This window comes from Pezoporus flaviventris, unplaced genomic scaffold (genome assembly GCF_033815535.1).
Source record: "Pezoporus flaviventris isolate CSIRO_AGI_PZ_B2104156 unplaced genomic scaffold, CSIRO_AGI_Pfla_v1 ptg000096l, whole genome shotgun sequence".
Classification (NCBI taxonomy): Eukaryota; Metazoa; Chordata; class Aves; order Psittaciformes; family Psittacidae; genus Pezoporus; species Pezoporus flaviventris.
This window is the reverse complement of record NW_026892644.1, coordinates 2645341-2660774: the sequence shown is the minus strand read 5'-3', so window position 1 is coordinate 2660774 and position 15434 is coordinate 2645341. Positions and strand designations below refer to the sequence as shown.

Genomic DNA, 15434 nt, shown 5'->3' with positions numbered 1-15434 from the left:
GGAGGTGAAGAAAAGCCACATAATACGAGACATATTCTTGAGCTGGTGTAAAGTATTAATACAGTTCTTCTTATTCAGTTCCACTGAGATACCTCTGCTGTGAGTTTGATCCCATAACCAAGCAGTTTTCCAATAAATAATCTGGAGCTTCTTAGGAAAAAATACTAATTGCTCTAGTCTGAAAGCCAACGTATTTAAGTCTGTTTCTTTCTTGATACACTTAGATTCACAAGTTATTTTCTTGTTAATTGAGGTGGGAATGAAGAAAGCAGGAATGCTTGCCTGCTTATTCATCTACTTTGTTGCTGGTGCAAAATACTAGTTGTATGTGTCTGCTTTTCAGAAGTTCCAGAAAACTGTAGCTCCCTGCAGATGCTCCTGTTTGTCCTCCCCATGTTGATAAGCTGGTGCCTGCCTCATTCAATTATCTGATTAGAAGACCTGTCTGCAGCTGTGAAGCCTTAGGCTGCAATCCTGTCAGCTTTCATGAGCTAAGAAAGGTCAGCCTGGGTGAGGGCACCAAATAAGGGGCACTCCAGTGACAGTAAAGGGAAGAGGAAGACATTGTCTTTTACCCTCTATCCACTCCTTTTCTCTGGTCCACTCTGTTATTGAAGCTGTTCTGGAACTTCCAGGAGTTATTTGCAGCTTCAGGTGAGCTGCTGCACAGTTGATTACCTGGTTGACCCGAATCCATCTATCAATGATCTTAACATTCAGAGCCAGCTACAATAAGAAACTAAAATGAGGATGGAGGAAAACTGGTGACAGAGATCTATCTACTGCAGTAAGTGGGGCTGGTGCTAATTAAAACATGGTTTCTCTCCCTAGGATTATTGTAGTCCCATAGCAGAAGAAACAGATGCATAGAAGGCCTGCACTTCTCCCAGCACTGTCCAGCAATATAAGAGGTCTTGAATGAACAATAAAGGAAAAAAGGGCCCACAATTCAATGTGTTGAATCCACAGCTGAATGGTGAAAGAGAAGCAGCAGAGAACTGCCTGGCTCCTCTGAAAAAGGAATACAACTTGCCTTTTAGTTGAAAGCACAGAGGGAGTTTTTATTTGCTCCCAAAGGGAGCCATTCATGTAGATGGTGAGGTGTTTTGACCTGTTTAACCATGTGACATTGGCATTCACGTGGGGAGCAATAGCTCTTCATCTCAAAACTTTCCTCCCTCTGACCCAGGGGCAGTGGTGACAATGTCCTCTGAAATGGCTTGCATTTCTGCAGATGCCAGCCTTAAAGCTGCACAAGAATAACCTGATATTCTGATCTTTTTTGCTGTGCTTCTCAGGAGCACTCTTACCCTTCAGAACTTCCATATATGCTTTTCACTAGTTCAAGAACACTTCTGCTAGAGTGGAAGAAACTATGATTTAGTTTTTTTTCACCCATAACCTATTCCTAGCCTCAATGATTCCATCACAAACACATGGAAAGTTTGGGGGTGCTGCTTTTTTCTTTTTTTTTTAAATACAACTCATATATCTGATTTATATATATATTATCCTTTTTATTTTAACAAAGGTTACTTCACGGAGAAGTTTAAATATTTTTGTCTTTCACAAAATAAAATGGAATGAACCGTTTTTCCTCTCTCAGACTTTTGAGAAATTAGTACTTCCCTATGAAACTACTTGACTGGCACCAGATCCCACCAGGGTCAACAACCTTCTGGAAAATCTTTTATCTTCCATGGCCTGACCAGACCAAGTGGAATTTAAATCATGCTAAATTTATCCTCGCAGCAGTAACTAAATTAAACATGCCACTGACAATTCTGCATTTGAAAGAACTCTAACTTTTGTAGCTAATGCAGCAGACGAAGTTCTGGCATCTGGGAATAAGGGAGAGTACTGATGACCTTTCTCTTCAAGTTGGTCTGTGGAAGTGGTGAAATAAGTAGGTAAGAGCTGTCTCAGCCCCAGTCACAAGTATTGGGGACTTGCAGAAGTCACACAGCCTGCCCTTGGCACACAGTTTCTTTGCATTTAGCTTCAGGAGGAACATGTATATGCATTGTAGAAAGATATTTGGTTGCCTGAGCCATAACCAGTATTGTTTGTGTACAAAGAACTTTACCTATTTCCTATGAAGTCTTATGCCATAATTACTGTACTCCCTGACTGGAGGGGAAAAAAGACCAGAGACTTTAGTGACACACTGAGGTCACGGAAGCGGGGAATGCAAGTGTAATGTCTCTGAAGACAATGCTAAATGGTTTGGGATACGTTCTTTCAGTAGAAACAACTGTTTCTGTTGCTGTGTTGTGGATTTGCTTTTTTTTTTAATAATAGTAATGTGGATTACTTTCCATGGTGAAGATGAAGAGAAACAATACAACTGCAATCTCTCTTCTATAAACCAAACCAAGAATAATCAAATAATATTCTACTGTGCTAATAAGTTTTATTGCTTGCTATATTGATACAGTTAGTCAGGATTCTACTGGATAAAAGTGTCTACAGAGCAAAAATGATCTTAAAACTTGAGATTAAAAAACTGGGCTTCTTGGAAAAATTCAGTCTGTACACTTCCGAGAATAGCATTCACACTGAGAGGCAGAAGGGATGTAATGCTGCACCACCGTCCCATTAGCACACCGGAGGGGAATTGTGACTATGGTTGTTTGAGTTGCTGTACAGCAGCTGCACAAGTCTTCCCATTTCCCTGTCTGAACAGAGTATCTGGTATTGCTTCTGCACTTGCCCTAAATGAAGAAACAACAACAAAAAAAGAAATGCCAAGTTTGAAGTATTTGAAGGCAAGTGTTTCTATTGTTCTTAAAGCTTCCACTCTTGTTAAGACTTGTGTAGCAAATGAAGGTTCTTTGCCTGGTAACTATCTGAATAGCTGGGGCATGTATGCCATTAGTATTTCTTCTCTCTGTTCCCATTCTTTTTCCCGTAGTCATGGGAAAGACGATAGAGACTAATTTTGCCTACTGCCTTAACTAAAAAAAAATACTCAAGAGTCTGGGTGCAAGCCATCTTCATGGCTGCCACTCTTCTATGCTATAGTTTGGATTGTATACAAGGGTTGTACAAAGTTTGGTCATCTCAGATTGAGCAGCTATCCTGCTACAACCCAGTCTAGGAAGAGAATGTCATCTTTGGTTCCCAGTCTCAGAGAGATGGGAACATCCAGAATGGAAGCCATGCTCCTGTTTCAAATGCCCTAAAGGTGTAAGCATGATAGGCAAGAAATTAAACTTTAATCTGATTATGGAAGAAATGTGCAAGACATGCAGAAAGCAACAGCTTAGTGCTCAGGCTAATAGAGAAGTCAGGGAGCTTATAGGGAGCAAAAGTCAAATCATATAACCATAGAATAACTAAGGTTGGAAAGGACCTTAAGATCATCTAGTTCCATGGAACCCCTGCCATTGGCAGGGACGCCTCACAATAGTATTGAAGTTAAATGTCTTTTAAAGTATTATGCATCTAAATACCTATTTAACACTTAGTCAACTTCAGACCCTGAAGAGGGATATGTGTGCTTAACTGTAGACTCAGATCTGAAAATCACTTCAATAATACTGAGATTAAAATTTATTTTTTATGTAAGTCTTAGCAAAGACACTTCAAGTCACTAATTTCTGATGGAAGCAAAGGAGAGTGGTACAAACAAAGCCTTTGTGTCTAACATATGCTACTTTCTTCACTCTGGCTTAAATAGGGAAAATTCAGCATCACCAACTTACTTTAGGAAATAAGTGCCAAGGAGATTTACACTCTCTGAGTGAGTCCTTCTCAGTGAGAAAGACAGAAAGTGATACTCCATTTGCTAAAGTGAAGCTATAGCGAAGGCAAAGGTTTCCTTGTGGAAGAGTCTAAGGGGGCGAGTGTAAGGGGGCAAGGGCAGGTCTTGGGGCAGGGGGATGGTTTTTATTATTTACCTCGCAATGAGAAATAGGCACTTCCTTGTCAGCCACACATCCGTTGACATTACCATACTGCAGTCTGGTACTTACTGGTCGACATTCCACTTCCACACCTACCAAGTTTAAAAAAAAAAAGAAAAGAAACAAAGCATTTGACAGTGCTGACAATTGGTTTGGGGGGATTTTTTTCACTTCCCTTCCCCTTATTACTGAAATTGCTGTTGTGTACAGGAAAAAGATAATGTACATGGAAACCCAAATAATCTAATCAGAGAAACAGTGCACCCTGATCTGGCTATTCCTGGGGCTGTCACAGGAGAGAGATCCAATTGTCTTGGGATGATGCCCTTCAAGCTTATGAGTCAATAAGATCAGTTCTCTGGATTACCTTACAGACTGAGGTAGGTCACTGCCTTCAGAACTGTGTGGGACTTCTTATGAGATGCTAGGGAAGAGTATTTTGCAATTGGGATTTTTAGGGGAGGGATCAAAGGTGGGAGATAAAAGGGATTAAGGTGATTTCATGTGCAACAACCATGGGAAAATGGACATATAAAGGTATACAGAGGGCTGGTTACATGTTAAACAGTTGCTGGTCCATACTTTTGCCTGAGATTGTCCTACATTTGATCTGCAGCTTGCTCTGTCTTTTTTATTAAACTCTATTTCTAACTACTTGTCCTGGCTGATGGACTCTCTGTTCTGTGTGGATGCGCATGTACGGAGGTCTAACTGCCAGAAACTGGAACTGGACCACAGGTCATAGGGTCCATGAGTCTAGGTTAGCAAGGATGCAGGACCAGTTAGTGGACAGAGTGAGCACCTAGGACCGCTAAGAATCTTGATTCTGCACAGCCAGAGATCAGGATGAAAATGTGGGTGCTCTTTGTGTGCACCAGTTTACTCAGTTTACTTTGTATGTATGTGAAGACTGTGAATGAAAAACTCTGATACTTGTTTTCCAGTACTTTTGGTCTTAGTGTTAGGTAAATTCCTGCTGTGTTTTTTCCATCAAATGAGAAATGCACACATGAGGCAGTAGGTCTGGATTTGTTATGTGTGCAGGGTGCAAGCTCAGGGAATCTGCTGATCCATCTTTGTGAAGTGAGATTGATTTGCTATGATCTATTAACTGCAGTAGTTGAGAGTGACTGCTCCTCCAATTTCAAAGGGAATCTTGTAATTGACCTGCTTAAATACGGACTAATCCAGAATATTTTGTTCTGAACACTCTTGACTGTTTTGGTCCACATCTAAAGACTTGTGAAGGAGCTAATGCTTTTTTAAGTGAATATTTTACACACTGCAAACATTTCTTTGTAGTGTCAACAGAATGCTATGCCTCTGTATAAAGGCTCCTACTTTTACTTATTTCTAGCTAACCAGTGGAATTTCTGTATTTACCAGAATACTGAACTATTTTTTCATGTACTACACAACAGCTTTGTTTTCTCTCATTTCAGAGAGCTGAAGGAATTCAACCGGCCAACTGCATAACTAAGTAGATACATAAATTGGAGAGAAATGTATACATCTCCCTAGCAGCAAACATAGCTTTCAATACCTTTTCCCTTGGAATGTCATTACCAAATTGGCTCTGTGCCTTGTTAAGGCTTTACATTTCATATTAAAAAAAAAAAAGCTTGAAAAGTGTTTCTGGCTCCAGGGCTGGAACTGCCAGTTCTCTTTGAATGATTTCATCACTTCATTTGATAAAACTTGTCCACCTGGAAGGATTACACAATTGTGTCTGCACACTTGAAAAGTCCAAACAAAATAATTGTCATCAGATTCAATGCAGCTTCGTCACCTTCTTGGTCCTGACTTATCAACTTGTTCTCAAGTTACTTTACTGCTGATTTACCTTATTTTGTAGACTGTGCCTCCTTTGCAAAGGCAAGTGCTTGTAACACTGAGACATGCAACTGAGATGAACAGAGAAAAGAGGTGAGAAGCAGAGATGCAACTTCTTTGTTAAGTGGGAAAATAAGGAATATCCTTTGCAAATAACCAAGTCCTTTGCTAGTACCACAGAAATCCAATGAGAAAATAAGCCTGTTCACTTATACGTACCTATGTAGTTAAAAACTGGAACAATGTCTTCAGACACACTAACAAACTCCAATTGCCAGGGCATAACATAGAAAGGGAAAGTGGCTTAAACAGCCTTTACTCAAAGCTGTGTTGGACTCTACTGAACCAAAGGCATCACCCTGAACTGTGCTTTGAACTTGTGAGAACAAGTTCAAAGTTCTTAGCCCAGTTCTTTATGGTACCGAGTTGTCTGAAAGACTAACTCACTCAAGACCTGGGAAGGAATGTAACCTATATCTAAGTCTCTGTGTACATGAGAAATTAATTATTCTCTTATTTGTTTTTTAAGAATAATTATTCTGGTTTTACGATAGTTTTGCCAAGCCTTGGTATTCCCTGTAAAGTATGAAACAGACTGCATGTAGCTACTGAGTGCCCTAGTAGAAAGATATAAATAGAGAGGAAAGAGAGTTTGGTATCTAGATGTGTTTGATTCAAAGCTATGTGTTAATCACAGTACTTCAATTGATAACTCATGGTTAGTAGGCTGAATGCAGTATGTTGGCTTTTACATTATGAAGGGCACTGAGTAGAAAATCAATTAGGAACAGGACTCTGCTGTCACATGGGACTTTTCAGTTTTGAGCTACATCCAAGTGAACATCAATGAGAATAATGATTTGAAAGCCCATATAATATGAGCATTTTTAGGCATGCAATATTTCACTTAGATCAATTAGCTTTTCCTGCTGCAAGGAGGTACCACTTTTAAATCACTATAATTGCTAATAAATATATTTATTGAGTAGTACTCATTTGGAACTGGCTTTCTCCTTTCACCAACTGTAGTGATAAGTGTTCTCAATTAGTAGAGCCTGCCCACCATCCGGTCTTTTAAATCTTAAAAATCTGTTTTTGTTAATAAATAATATTGAGTATACCTTACTTGAAGCCTGGTAGATTAATGCTCTCTTAACTAAATTACCTGTGTGAGCCATCTGATGACAGTCTATCTTAATAGCTTTCTGACTTCTATTTCTTAAGCTGGACTCAGTGATGGTACAGACAGACAAAGGCTGCAGACTCTGTAGGAGTTAACATCCTTCATCAGGGGTATTATTACAGCAGTTACTGTGCCAATGTGGTGATGGGCTGCTATGCTGGCCATCTTTTATTTATTAGCACACGTACAGAGGGAAGGAGGAAAAAAAAAAGGTCATAACAGAACACAGGCAAGATGTTGATATTCTGACCTTAAATATCAACCTTTTGGTTTGTCGTTTGTTTGGGTTTTTTTAAATGAGCTACAGTATTATTAATTTTTTACTTAAAGAGAGAAAACTGAGAGGTTGTCTGCTCACAAAAGCATCAGATATTCATTTTAGAAATGAGAACCCAACCCTGCAATCCTTCCTCATGTAAGCAAACCCTTCCTGCCACAGCCTGAGTGACATTTGGATTATCTACAGAATGATGCATGAAATTAAGAGTTTCTGACTCCTACACTGCCAAATTTAAACTGCAGTCAGGCTATTCAATAGGAATGCACATTTGACAAGCTCTCCTGTACCATTTTTTGATGATTACAATAGCAAAACCCAATCATAATTACGTTACTGTCACCAGGGTTTTTTTGCTAAATTCATTTTAAGTTGATTGATTATTCATGAAGTGGTTGCCTCTCATATTTAGTATCAGGTTATGTGGCTTGTCAATCTGTGTGCAATACTGGTCCTGTTATGTTTAGGTGAACAATAAACTAAAACATTCATAATTAACATCTGCATAAAATGTAAAGAGTATCTATTTCTTTCTAAGCACTTGTGAATACTGTCAAAACACGTGTTCTGGGGGACAAAACATGACAGAGTATCCCAATCAGAGGGCAGACTTGTTTGATAGTTTATTTTAACCACATTGCTAAACTCCATTTCATTAGCCTTCATCTTATGCAAAACATAGCTTCTCACACAGTAGCTTACATTCTCTACAGTTTCCATACAAAACTTCTGGCTTATTTACTTACATGTGTCGCAGCAGGTATTGCCAATTTTTGCAATTCTGCCCTAAACAATAGAAAAAGAAAATTTCTATTTTGGCACAAGTTATGCATATTTCTTCTGCTGGAAGAATATAAAGGGATATTTAACATAGGGTATTAAGCAAGCGAATTGTATCTCTATGTTGTACAAAAATGGAAACTGGCATTAGCAATCACCTAATTAGTAATTATCATCTATTTGTAATCATGCATTTTAAGATTTTTGAACTTGCCATTATGTTTGTTGAATGCTGATTAGAAATAATTGACTACATTATCAAGTTAAATATCTGAAAATATTGCTAACACCTTACATTAGGAGCTTTCTGAAGTAAAGATACTGAATACAAATAAATTTCTGGAAACCAGAGTGATGAACCGAATAGCATTCAATTCTTATGTCTGTTTAAGAAAGGAATTTAAATAGTCCCTTTTGATTTTTTTAGCAATATAGATGAAAGCATGCCTATTCCACAACAGATGAAAATGTACAGGCAAATCATCATAAAATTTCATACCTGTCAAATAAGTTTTAACAGCCAAAAATTTTATTTTTCTTGTTTCGTTACTACCACATAGACAATAATTCTCAGAAATATACATATGGTGGAAAATTGCTGAAAACCCATAGAGTAAAGAGAAACTGAGAAATATTTATACTGCAAGGTAATGCCATTGTCGCACTAAACACCTGAATCTTGGATACTTCTTTAATTAAACCCCCTAAACTCTCCATCTGTAACTAGATGAAACCCACTAATTTTATAGGTGAAATAGTTCTGTTTTTTGGATGGGAGGAGAATAAATGTGGTTTGGGAAGTTCTGGTTAAAAAGTAATCTATTCTTCTTTGATTTTCAATGAAGACCGTTAGAATACGATAATAATCTGAAGCTTGTAACGTAACCCAGCATTTTTCTAAATACTTGTTTGTATAAGAAAACTGTGTGTGCTATAGTGATTTCACAAAGAAATGCACTGTAGGAGCTTTATTCTTCTTGTGTTATACATACAAAGTCCTCCATTGTGTATGCAGAGAGAGGTTTGGGCACAAGCTTTGTTAAAGGTTTCCTGCTTCCTGCCATGCTGAAGAAAATGGGGACAGGTGGAAATAAACATCTGTGTGACGCTAGATGAGCAAAAGCACTACCCCATGTCCCACACCCCAACATGCACTCTGTTTCTTGCTGTACGGCTAACCTCAAATCACAGGAAGGATGGATGGACGTGTTGAGGAGGGTTTTATTATACCATTAGACCAAATAACTGCAAATGTGGAAGTGTCAGCTCTTTCTACAGCACTGTGAAAATTCCTTTCCCTAACCTCATAGGAGGGTAGAGAAAAACATCTCAGCATGTCATATACATATTCATAGAAAACAAGGGGGTGATCCAACTGTTTTCTCAGTTTGTGTAATTATGCACACAGTTGTACTCTGGATACCAAACTGAAAACCTTGTTAGAATAAACAGTTTCTTATGTTTGCTGTTTCACATGGAACAGAATTACTGCAAGCTCAGCATCCCCCCTACAGTACAGTCCCATATAAACCCAGCATACATTTTAAAATAAAAAAAAAAAAAAAAACAAACTTTAATTTTTCTGAATTTCAAAGAATGTTCAAATTCAGTTTAGCCAAGGTGCTGGGAGAAGGCTGGGGCTTCCCACCATAATACACATAAGGTACCTATATACAGAACCATAAACATAAGAGTGTCTACTAGGAAATCTGGAAATGGGACCCATTTCACTACTTACCCCTTCAGCCAAACATCTTCTGGAATCAAATGGAGGACAGCCAGTGATTCTCCTTTCCCAGATAAATTCCCCTTTCTCATTTACTTTACAGGAGTGACTATCACAGCCATCCTGAAGTGATTCATTTGGCTGTAAAGATAAGGGCTGTTAGCTTCACAGAGAAACAACATTGGATGGGCAGTTTTCAGAAAACTGTACAACCTGACTATTCCTCTACTGATATTTCAATTAAGGTACTGTGATAGTGAAGTTTTTAAAACATGGAAATGTTTAGTAAACATAATTTTTTATCAACAAAGTCATCATCTTCTATTTACTTCCATAGCCAAATTTATTACAGCTCAGTCATGGCTGCCAAAACCTGACCTTTTCATCTCTTAACGGGGAAAAAATTCCATTAACTCACAAAAGAAACGTGTTTAAGTGAGAACCTATGAATTCCCTTTTTAAGAGCCGTATATATGAACATTTAACTGCTGGCTGAGTTGGGAGCTTCTTTAAGAAACACATAAACCCACCCTCACATAGAATCATTTAGGTTGCAAAAGACCTTCAAGATCATGAAGTCCAACCACAAACCTGACACCACCAAGTCCACCACTAAACCATGTCCCTAAGCACCACATCTAAAAGTCTTTTAAATACCTCCAGGGATGGGTGATTCAACCTGGGCAGGCTGTGTTCAGTGCCTGATAGCCCTCTTGGTGAATAAATTGTTCCTAATATCCAATCTAACCCTATCCTGGTGCAGCTTGAGGCCATTTCCTCTTGTCCTACCACTTGTTACCTGGGAGAAGAAACCAATCCCCTCCTTGCTCCAACCTCCTTTCAGATAGTCATAGGGAGCAATGAGGTCTCTCCTGAGCATCATTTTCTGCAGACGAACAACCCCAGTTCCCTCAGCTGCTCCTTGTTCTCTAGACCCTTCATCAGCTTCGTTGCTCCTCCCACACTCTCCCCATCTAAAACTTAGCTCAGGAATGGAATAAAAAAAAAAAAATTATATACTGTTATACAGAGCAGGCAAGCTGATTGGTTTTTACCAGAAAAATATCCATGACTGTTTAAGAACCTATATGCTAGAAAGATTTTTCAAAATACACACTTGCAACTTTAATTATAAATTTCTCATTTAAAATGAGGTTTTTAAGTTCCTCTATGTAGTTGTTTGAGCTCATATTCCAGTTGATGTTCCTTGATATTCATGCTTGCAGGTACATCTAGAATGTCCCTCTAGAACCAAAAAGGAGGAAAAAATGCCTTTTCCTTGGGCTCACCAAAAGTCTGTGCTACATTTACATTTACACATAAACAAAAGTGCTTAAAACTTACCTGAAGGTATTTAAGCCTTCCGTCTCTCAGCCTGATGCCACATGAAGTTGGCACGCATTTTCCACAGCAAGAGCCAGAGATTTCCTGCCTTCTGTAATTCTACAAGGTAAAGGGCATTTTTCTGGGTTTATTTTGTCCTAAACATGCTTCCTAACACTTACTTCAAGAGAGATTCTAGGTTTTGGTTTGGGGGTTTTTTGGGTGGTTTTGTTTGTTTGTTTTTGTTGTTTTTAATTCAGTGGACAAAGAGATACCTAGCTTTTTAAACAGTAGGACTAGACTAGTTTAATCTAGTTAGTTGCATACTTTGGGGAGGTTTTTTTAAAAGGCTAGTATTAATCTTTGTAGTGTTTTATTATACAGTAGGGAGGGAAATTTATTTCCAAGTATTTCTGTGACCACTAAATTCAATATTCTTTGACTATAACAGTTGCAAGGTCAGGTCCACTAAACAACACATGACAATAGGACCGGGTAAGAAGCTTACTATAATGTTTTGAATGAACCACAGTTTGCATTTGTGGTGTGCAGGAGCTTCTTTGTAAAGCTAATGAATAACAGACAGTGCAACTTGGAAAAGTAGCTTGAAGTGCTTGAATTAGGAGAAAAGGATAAGATGGTTAGTAAGCAGTGGGCAGGGAATGGGGAGAATAAGGCTGAGGTGGAAAATCTGGACTATGAAAAAAGAAAAGAAAATGGCTTGATAAAACAAGGAAGTAAGAAAAGCAGTGGAGAGGGTATGATGGAATAAAATAAAAAGGAAACAAAGAAAGAAAAGAGGAATAAGGAAGACCCAAAAATGGCACAGAAAGGCAAAAACACTGGTGGCGAAAGATGTATGGGAGAATGAGCAGCACTAGATGGAGAGGAAGAAAGATATAGAGTGGATAATGGAAAATAAAAATCAGAAATGAACTGAGCTAACACATGAAGTGTTCCACAGTAATGTCTCCAGCTGCTACACATAACCAACAGCTGCTTATGATGAGCTGAACATTTTTAAGACAACAAACACTCTGGTTGAGTGAAGGCATGCATGTTATCCATATGTTTTTTATAGAAAAAGAATCTGGGGAGGGTGGGGGGTTATTATTAAATCACTGGAAGAAAACATACTTCATTGTTATTTAAGTGAACTTGGTCTACTAACAAAAATGTAAGCACCTAAAGTAGGTCTTAAAATGACCAAAACAAATTACGCTGATGAGCAGAATATGCTGCAGTTGGGTGCACTTCAGTGACCAGTGCATTTATTTTCTCAACTTCAGCATCCAGTAGAAAGCAGGTGCTCCTTCAAGAGCATATACTCTTAACTAATGATTTTATCCGTTATGAAGACATCTCTTTTAATCTGGGCATATCATGAAATCAGTGACTCAGAGACAGGAAAGACCCCAAGTATGTGTGTGAATCCCACTGGCCTTAGGGTGTTGAAGACATTCTGAATGTTGTTTGATATTTTTCTCCCCTCAAGCTCCACAGATTCATTAAAGTGGGTATAAACACCTAGACTTGCCATCTCCCTTGGGTGGCTGCACATCACCTAAACACAGCTTCACAGTGCTTAATAAGCCCAACTGGAAATTGCCCTTTCCTCAGGGCTGTTAGATTAGTCTGTATTTTTGGGTCAGGTAGGGGAAAGAAGTTGTTTGGGAACCGTGTGAGTGGTGAAAGAACCAGGAGAGGAATATTTCCCCACTTTTTTAACATGTACTTTATTGATTCCTCTATTCTAATTTCTACAGCTGGCTTCTTGCATTGAAAAGCAAGAATTAATGTTTGTGCATTTTTATATGGGAATGTGCATATGCACACATGTTTCTGGCCACAGATTCACTCTAGTGTATCTGGGTTTTTTCCATTGATCTGCCAGGTTATATTTTGTGGCAGTGAGGAAGATGCTCAGCAGTGAGGAAGATGCTCAGCACTGAGCTTGGCCCTTCATTTTCCTTTCAGAAGCCAGTGTCTATAATCATACCTACAGGGAAGGGGTAATATTAGGGTCCAGAACTACATTGTCCTTTCCAGTTTTACTTAGGGATTGAAAACTGGACTCATTCAAAACTTTCCCCCTCTTTTTTGCAGGAACCCTACCAACGTATGCCTCTGCTGAATTTCAACTGGGAATCCCATATCATCATGTTAGAGATGTGACTTTTTGGTACAATGGCCACACCACTTGCACAGGCCCTGAGTTTGGTTGGGCTCATTGGGCTCCATTCTTTATCTGGGATAAGACAGAAGAGGAAAGGGCATTTAAGCCTTTTTCTGTGAAACTCAGCTGCTGGTCTGTGTTTTTCTGACAGAGGGAGATTAAGCCAGCCTCTGCAGCTTGCTTAGGTCCCCTTCCACTTGAGATATTGGTGCTAAGAAAGAAAACTGCACGACTAAACAGAACTAGTCAAGCACTCTGGTCATGCTGCTGGGCAGCAGAGTACAAATGGATGCTATTTGCCTCTGACTTTCTCAGCCAAGTTCATTCCTTTCAGAAGATGGCAGCAAAGCAGCAGCAAAGACTTCAAAAAAGCCAGTGAAACTGAAGGGGTCAATCACCTTAAATCACCTAAGGCATGGCTGGGAAGCAGACAGAAATGTTACTGAGCCCAGCTATTAGACAATTTAGAATAGTCATAGGAAAGCTCTGAAGTAAAGATCTGGCTAAGCTGCTGGTCCCCAGAGGGACAGATAGGAAAGGAGACACAGCAGTTCCTGTTGCAAATGATTTGCCAAACCTTATTTTGCCCTAAAGGTAAGTAATCTAAAGCGCACAATAAAAATGCCTGTGGAGCCGAGTACTATGAAACATTACCTTTCAAACAGTGTGGATTTAGATCACATTTGGTATATGCAGCCTAATTCAACAGAAGAAGAACACAGGGCCATGACTCCTCAGAAAAACTTGAGGAAAGGCAACAGGTCCCAGAGCTGTACAGAATATAAACTGTATACAACTAAGAATATGAACTTCCTATGTGACCCATTCTTAACCAGAATATCCAGACCACTCACCACTGGACATGGTTCACAGTTTAATTTTGTACATGTCAGAGTATATCTCAGAGAAGGTGTTGACTGGAGGGTGCAGTGACAGGTTGTGCATTGATCCACCATCAGGCGTCTCCATGGCTGAAACATTAGAACCAGTTTGTTAAGTCAGTGACAGTCTCTTCGGCATAACTCAAATAAACAAGCAGTTTTATCTAGGTTAAATCTCTTTCATTAAATCTTGCATTGCAATTCTTTACAAAACAAACAGAAAAACAATGTCCCCACTTTCCAGAGACCCAAATTTTTGCATATATAATTCCAGAATAAGCAGCATAACATGAGGATATTTTTCAAGTAAGCCTTTTAGAATTCCTTAACCTGGGAAATGGCATTGGCATTTCTTACTGCATTGCTTACAAAGCTAGCAAGCAAGAGAGGAATCTGTGAAAGTGATAAAGATTTTGTCGAAAGCTATCCTGGCTATGTGTATAGGGGGTTGCCATAAGTTCATTTTTCCCAAGTGCAGTGAATTGGTTTGCCAACAAGTTTTTTATTCTTGAGCCATTGCAACCCACAGATCAGGGGCAGAAATTATTTGCTGTTGTTCCTGTAATAATACTGCTTAGAATTTCTAGAGCCCTAAAAGATTAAAATTAAGAAAAGATAAACAAAACCATAAACAGGATTCCTGAGTGAAGAACAGAACTTGTTCATAGTTGCAAGCAAAGCAGTGGCTGAGCTGGCACGCAATTCAAATTCCCTGAGCACCTTGTTTGCTGGATCCAACCACTTTTCCAAAACAAACAAAAATGACATTTAAAATGTAGGGCAAAAATGCCAAACTATTAAATGGAAAACAAAAGGATGTGGAGTTAGTAACAGTACTCCTAGCACTGAAAGGAATTCTAAATACAAAGTCCTTCTGCTTCCCAAATGTACAGCCTTTCATTTCAACCCCAAAATAACAACTCACAATGGTTGAAGGGATAAAATGCGAGGAGTCACATTGAGGATTTTCACAAAGAGCTTCTAAAACCTAATAAATAAGGTAAACAGATACTGAATATTGCTAGATTATAAAGCTTTAAATTGTGCTCCAAAAGTCATTAAAATGTCCCTGTTGACTTCACTTGGAAGAGGAATTGTGCCACACTGGTAAACACTCATGGAACAAATGGAGCAAAACTAAGAAGCTGGCCAGAGTAACAGTGTAAAGGTAATAAATTTATGAGTAGTTAAGAGTCAACACTCCAACATATACACCGAAGGATAAATGTTCTTATTTTTAATTACATTCTTAATCTGCACTCCAGCACAACAGAGGTCCTCAGGACTCAGTGATCTAATACAAAGCACCAGCAAGAGCAATGACTTCTTTCTTGGTTTGTGAAGGTC

At 38.8% G+C, this 15434-nt stretch overlaps 1 protein-coding gene across 1 annotated transcript in view; it reads right to left on the bottom strand.

The window, feature by feature from the left end:
- Positions 1 to 2393: 2393 nt before the first annotated feature.
- VWF (von Willebrand factor) overlaps positions 2394 to 15434 on the bottom strand; it is a 129745-nt gene continuing 116704 nt past the window's right edge. Inside the window, exons 47-52 of the mRNA XM_061476446.1 lie at positions 14061 to 14177; positions 11052 to 11150; positions 9720 to 9848; positions 7948 to 7987; positions 3903 to 4000; positions 2394 to 2714 (exon numbers count right to left, since the gene is read on the bottom strand). Coding sequence (XP_061332430.1) covers positions 2526 to 2714; positions 3903 to 4000; positions 7948 to 7987; positions 9720 to 9848; positions 11052 to 11150; positions 14061 to 14177 — 672 coding nt within the window. The 3' untranslated portion in view covers positions 2394 to 2525. The remainder of the gene's footprint in view (positions 2715 to 3902; positions 4001 to 7947; positions 7988 to 9719; positions 9849 to 11051; positions 11151 to 14060; positions 14178 to 15434) is intronic.